Source organism: Leptonychotes weddellii, chromosome 13 (assembly GCF_054177405.1).
Source record: "Leptonychotes weddellii isolate Sample4059 chromosome 13, ASM5417740v2, whole genome shotgun sequence".
NCBI classification, from domain to species: domain Eukaryota; kingdom Metazoa; phylum Chordata; class Mammalia; order Carnivora; family Phocidae; genus Leptonychotes; species Leptonychotes weddellii.
The window spans coordinates 557,922-564,540 of record NC_138381.1 but is presented as its reverse complement, the minus strand read 5'-3'; the positions used below and the strand labels follow the sequence as shown (position 1 = coordinate 564,540).

Sequence of the window (6,619 nt, the reverse complement as noted above, 5' to 3'; positions counted from 1 at the left end):
GAATGGGGCCCCCTCCCACAGAGCCGGGGGCCTTCGGGCTCCGCCAGGCTCCCTGCCCCCACGTCTGGGCCTGGCACGTCCTCTCCGCCAGTGACCCACACACAACTGTTTGCTCTCACGAGTTAACAGCCAGGATGGCCTGAGCTCATCAGAGGGCGGCGGTCTCCAGGGTCCCCTGTGCCTGGTGAAGGCACGTGGTCTTGTGCAGTGGGCTCGACCAGGCACCCAGAGTGACCAGCTTCCCTTTGCCCCTTTCTTCTAGATGGTCACCACATCTGGGAGATGGAGGCGAAGATGGACAGAGACCTGTGCAAGCCGGTAAGTATGGCCGGACACACAGCCCGTGGTGGCTCTGGAGGCTGGGGGCTTCCTGCTTGCAGGAGCAACGAGAAATACCAGACGGAATAACAGAGCACAAAGCGGAGACTGTGGTAAAGTGCTTCCTGAAACAAGTGTTCTCAGGACCCACAACCCACTGGAGGGCAGGACCCCCGCCCCAGGAGGTGCTCCGTCCCCTGCGGGGACCCTGGGCTCGCACCTGGGCCCCCCCGGCGATCGTTGTCACCAGGGGTCCCGCGGAAGCCGCTGTTCTGAGTGTGAGTGGGCGCCTCACCTGCCCCAGCACGCCAGGCTGTGTGAGGTTCCACCAGCGTCCTTGGCACCCATCACCGAGTAGACTCTTGTTTTGAATGTGAACTAGATGTGAAGTCAGGTCTCATTGTGCCACTCAGATGTGCTCATTCCATCTGCCAATTAGCTGGTGTGCTTGTAGGCGCCGGCAGGTCGCGGAGCAGGGGCCCGGCCTCGTGGGGGCCGCCGCACAGCTCTCGGGCCCACAGACGCCCCGCGTGCACCCACGCGGACACCCAGCCTCTCACAACTCCTTGCTTGCGCGTGTAGGTACCTGCGAGGTCTTTCCTGCCCCCATGGTTGTTGATGGAGGAGGGAGGTTGGTCGTCTACAGGTCTGCGGCTCGTGCTAGCCAGCACACCGTTCTCCATCCCCGGACCTTTCGCTGGGGCCTTATGTTTAAAGTGGGTTTCTCATAGACAGCAAATAGCTGGGTCTGATGGTCCGTCCGTTCAGTGGTGTATTTAGAACGTTGGTGTTCAAAGTGATTATTGACAGAGTGATTATTGACAGAGTGGGATTAACCTCTCCTATCACGTGTGTGTTCTGCTTGGTCCCAGAGAAGCAGCAGAGGACTTCAGGCTGACCTAAGACTGTGGCCAGCAGGTCACTGAAGAAGTTCAAAGTTCTCCCAAGCCCTGTAGCTCACCCCACTGACTGTGGTGGACAGGTGTGTGTGGCCCCTTGCTCAGCCCGTTGACCGTGGACGGGCATGTGTGGCCCCTAGCTCAGCGTGCTGGGACCATGGACGGGCATCTCTGGCCCCTAGCTCAGCCCATTGAGCGTGGACGGGCATGTGTGGCCCCTAGCTAACCCTGCTGACCACGGACAGGCGTGTGTGGCCCCTAGCTCAGCCCACTGACTGTGGACGGGCATGTGCGGCCATTCTGACAGTGCAGGGAAATGGGAAGTTGGCTTACTCAGAAATAGTACTCAGGGCAGGAACATACTGTTTTCTCAGGGCTCCCGGGGGCCCTGGGGTGTTGCAGCGGGGTGCACAGGGAGCCTTTGGGTGGTGGGATTTCTGATGCCGTTAGGTAGGTATCTCTGCCCTGCGGCTGGTGGGACTCTGAGTCACGAGGGGGACCCCCGGCCACCATGGAGGTAGCTGTCTGACGGCTGCTCACTCACGGCAGGCCCGGGGCTGCCCGGGTCCTCACAGGTGGCTCTATCAGGATGAAGCATCTCTACTTGGGACTTCAGCTTCCTTTCCCAAAGCTCTAATCCAGCGGGTGTCAGATGGAAAAGATCCCTCCCTGGCCTCAGGGGGAAGCCTGTGCTCTGGAGCTTGCTCCCCTCCCGTGATGTCCAGGCCACCTCCCACGCTCGGGACCTCACACGCACACACACGAGCTTCTTCGGGTTCCGTCCCGTTTCCCGCCTGCCTGAGAAGCCCCAGGGAAGTGCCAGGGGCTCTGGGCAGCACGGCCCCCAGACGGGGCGCTCGCTCCTGGCTCAGCCGGTGCACCAGGTGCAGCCGGCTCACGGGTTTGTCGTAAACAGACACCTGGCAGTAGGACAGACAGCTGCAGGCCACCTCCAGCAGCCTCCTGCGTGCGCCCCGGCCCACGAGGGGCCCACCCGTCTCCCCCAAGCAGGGAAGAGGCTGCAGAAATCCGGCGGCTTTCCGTATTGAGACAACTCCTGCCCAGTTTGCAGGCTCAGCTTGAGTGTCATTGATTTTTCTCCTTTACTTTGAATAGTTGTGTAGTTTAACGGAAGCTTAACAGTTAACAATTGGGGGTTTTAAAAGAAACATAATGGTATGTGTGAATGAGGATGTACTTTAGATGTACTATTCATCCTTCTTATCTCTTAATCGAGGTTTACTTTTAAGTATTATTCCTAATCATAAAGGAGTATGGTATTCATTGTGGAAATTTGGAAAATACAACAAAGTATAAAAAAGAAAGCAGGCACCTTGTGTAATTTTACCCCCGCTAACGTTTGGTCCTGCCAGGCTTTCCCCGGTGTGTGTGTGCGTGTGCATGTCTGTGTACGTGTGTGCGTGTGTGTGTGAATGTGTGCATGGGTGTGCACATGTGTGTGCGTGTACACACATCCACACGCACACACGCGCACTCATTATGTCCCAGGCACTTCGTAAACAAAGCAGGATCGTACTGTACACAGGGCTCTGGGCTGTTGTGAGCAGTGTAGACGGGAGTTTCTTAAGCAAGTTGCGTGGATGCGTCGAGTGCTGTTTGTAATCCCTGCTTTCCCTGTGATGACAGATGTCCTGTTACTGAGTTTCTTTCCTGCATCTCCACACACGCACAGCACAGTGTATCTATTTGGAAAGCTAAAGCATATCAGCCTGTGCCCGCATCAGAATAGGGCCCCAGTCACCTAGGATTCATAGAAAGCAAACCACAAAGTCGAACCCGGTCCGAGGGCCGCACTGGCCTGCCTGGAACGCCTGTTTCCGCCCGTGTGACGCCTCGCACACACTTCCTGCAGACTCTCCTGTTGACGGCTCCTTGTGGCTCATTATATTTTGAGCCTCTGTTTAAGCAGGACCTCTTCCTCTCTGTGTCTTCCCTTCACTTCTTCTGTGGGGTCCGACTCCACGCACTCTGTGTTCCACAGTGGCTCGCCGTCGGGGAGGGCCAGCATCCCCTGCAGGGTCCTCTCCATGTAGTCGAGTCCTCAGACGTAGTCTCTCTGCCCTTCATGCTCCCCGTGCCGATGGTGAGGCAGAGACGCAGAGCGACCCGGAGCCTGGCCCTGGCCATGCATGGCCCCCCCTCCCCGCCCCGTGGGACCCGCCCTTTGCCCCATCAGCTCCATGTCTGCAGGGTTATTCTTGCTAAGGGGACGAGATGCTCAGGCAGAAGGAGATGCGGCTCGTTGCTTCTTCCAGATGGGACGTGGTCACTGAAGCACTAAAACCGCTTTGGAGCAAGCATGGCCCCAGGGGATGGAGCCCAGAGGGGCCCTGCTGTCCGTGCGCACCCTCAGCAGCAGGCTTCTGAGCCTCAGTTTCTTTGTCTATAAAAGGAAAAGGTTGGGCCTAAAGTTCTCTTCAGTTTCGTTTTAACATTCTTAGGATTCCATTACTAACATGATTCAATCCATTTTGCTATTAAACTGGGTAATAAGCTACAATTTCTTTGACAAAAACCTGATACAATGGATTTTTCTTGTTTTCTCTACTTGTTAACTTAAATCATTGGACAAAAAAAAATTGAAGAAACATTTTGGATGTGAAATCCTGTCCCTCAGTGCGAAATCGAGCACAGCGTGGGCACCTGTGGGGACCTGTCCCCTGACTTTGGCCCCTGGCATCGGGCACAGAGCGGTGCGCCCGCGCACACCGACATTGGCTGGGACCCGGGCGGCCTGACCACCAGCCTGTGTCTCCCATAATGCCGTGCGTCCCACCTGACTTACTTCAGACCTGTACTCGAAGGAGGATAGTTTTTGTGACAAGGTTGCCAATCTGTGCTTTAGACTGTGAGAGGTTAACAGCACCCACCATAAGCCCTCCTGTCCCCGTTTGTGCCCTGTTTTCTAACTGTCCACCCCTCTCCCAGTCTGCTCATGTTGCGCTCACCCACCTTCCGTTTGAGGGAATCTGGGAGGCCGTGGTGGGCGTTGGGCCTTCGTCACAGAACCGGTCCCCGAGACACGTCTCCAGGAAGCACCTCCCCTGGGTCTTCACCGCGTTACCTGAACAGGTGCTCACCGCTCCATCTGTGAGCCCAATGTGGGACTGTTTTAGTTTCCAGAGGTCACTGGCCCTTTTGGTTTGGGCAGACAGACACATGGGGGTCTTTCGAGGACCTCTCCGGCCGCGTGGCCATTCTGCCCTCAGATGAGCACCAGAGGCTTTGCTCGGGGATGAGTCGGTGGCATCTGAGGGGAAGCCCCCAGCCAGCCTGCTGCCCCCGCCCCCCAGCGCACACCACCCGTCAGCTCCGGGTGCTCAGGCTGCCCACGTGGGCCTGGCAGGTTCAGTCTGCACACACGTGCGCCCACGTCACAGGCAGGCTGTCTGTGGGCAGCTTCTCCTAAGCGGCTGGGACAGCCACCGGGGAGCTGCTCGCCACTAGGGAGCTCTGGAGGGGCCGCGCGGGCGCGTCGTCTCTGAGCCTCTCACCCTCTCCCTCCTGTCTGCCGTTTCTCACCAGAACTCGCTGGTGGTCGAGATCCCGCCTTTCCGCAACCAGAGAATAACCAGCCCCGTGCAAGTCAGCTTCTATGTCTGCAACGGGAAGAGAAAGAGAAGTCAGTACCAGCACTTCACCTACCTTCCTGCGAACGGTAACGCTCTCTTTCTAACCTTAAGCACTGAGAATGAACCAAGGGGGCACTTTTTCTAAAAGACACAGGAATGCCGAGATGCTGTTGCCATGGAACAGTGTGGTTGCCTTGTAGGTTTAAGCTGCGTTATCATCCTGTTAGCAAGACCGTGTCCTCAATTCTTAAAAAAAGAAGTGAAGCTTTCCGTGTATTTCCCTTTATTACTGCTGTGGGTGGGGGCTGCATATTGGGGTAATTACCGACCGTTTTGCTGGCTGCTTGCAAATATAGAACAGCCCGGGGGAGAAAGAGTACAGCCCTTCTGTGCTCAAAAGCTGAGGTGGTCTAGGTGTGTGTTTAAATTCTATAGATGTTTAAGGTGGAAAAGCAAATAGTTACAATTATTTTGCAGGTGCCTTTAGAAATAAATCTATGCTATTGAGCCTAAAGGCTAGTGCTTGATGTGGTCATTAACTAACATTAACGATTTCTGTGCTCCTGCTAATGCCCCACCTCCCATTTTTCCGTGAATAATCGCATCTCCCTGTGACCGTGAGGCTTTCAGGCCCGAGCACCTTTTACTCAACTAAATACTGTCCTCGCTGAGACTGTTTATACACTTTGAGGATAAATGCTTAGGGCTTAGGGAAATCAGTTTGCCTTTTCTGCTTCTTAAGGTGTTTTTTTTTTTACCCCCAGAACTAGTAGAAAATAAATGTGCTCCGCGTTGTCCTCAGAGTATCGCCTGGCATTCTGCCTCGTGGGCCGGGGCATGCGCTCAGAGAGCACGGGATCGCTTGTCATCCCAGGTTCAGTTGTGTTTTGTGTCAGCTCAGCTCTGCCAATAATCTTTTTGTACAGTAGCTGTTTTAAAAACTTAGGAGATTCATATAATTTAAGAGGGAAATTAGTTATACACTAAAAACTATTGCAAAACCAGCCACGTTGCTTTCTTGGTAAAATCAAGATTCTCTGAGGGTTTAGTTCTCTTTAACCGTAAGGTGTCATTTACAAAATAGACTAGATCATAGGAAGGCCTAGAATATCTGCGTTGATATCAGAATTAACTGTTTTCTGGGCAAATGTTAGCTGTGCCTTTGAAGATTGGAGTAATGCGATCTTGTAAAGTCACCACCTCAAGAGAGGGGACGCAAGCTAGGACTGCAGAAAAGGACTGTGTGCATGTGAGCTGCTCCCGCCGGGGTCGGGTGTCCTCGTGTTCTGTGACCCTCCTGGGCGTGCGTGCTCTGCAACGTGCTCCATCCCATCTGCTCGTGGAATGAGGGGCAATATATCTTACAAGAGAAAATATTTAGTCATTTTTTGAAAATGTAATGATTTTGTCCTAATTAAACTTCAAACATGGTTGACCAAAAATTGAATGTTTTAAAGAAAACCAGGCTTTGTAAGAAAAATTGCTTTTTAAAGCAGTTCAGAAAATATCTCTCACATTAATGTTTCTGCAGTCCCTGCACCGAGCGGTAACACACACTCTCCCGTGTTGGCGGGAGAGGGCCTGTGACCTGCACCTCCTACAGGAGGGGACACTGAGCCCCAAGAACATGTTACTAAGATACAGGGGTGCTGAGGGCTGTCCATGCGCCATCCTGTCTCCCTGCCCTGCAGTGGGAATCACGTGCTGCAGCCTCACCCCACAGGGACCTGACTGCCCTCTGCCCCGGGACCCCGTCCCCACCCTCTCCGTCTGCCCTGGGACCCCGTCCCCACCCTCTCCGTCTGCCCT

The 6,619-nt window shown here is 54.6% G+C and overlaps 1 protein-coding gene across 1 annotated transcript in view; it reads left to right on the top strand.

The window, feature by feature from the left end:
• The first annotated feature begins 260 nt into the window (after positions 1–260).
• NFATC1 (nuclear factor of activated T cells 1) overlaps positions 261–6,619 on the top strand; it is a 49,882-nt gene continuing 43,523 nt past the window's right edge. Inside the window, exons 1-2 of the mRNA XM_081800985.1 lie at positions 261–318; positions 4,764–4,896. Coding sequence (XP_081657111.1) covers positions 283–318; positions 4,764–4,896 — 169 coding nt within the window. The 5' untranslated portion in view covers positions 261–282. The remainder of the gene's footprint in view (positions 319–4,763; positions 4,897–6,619) is intronic.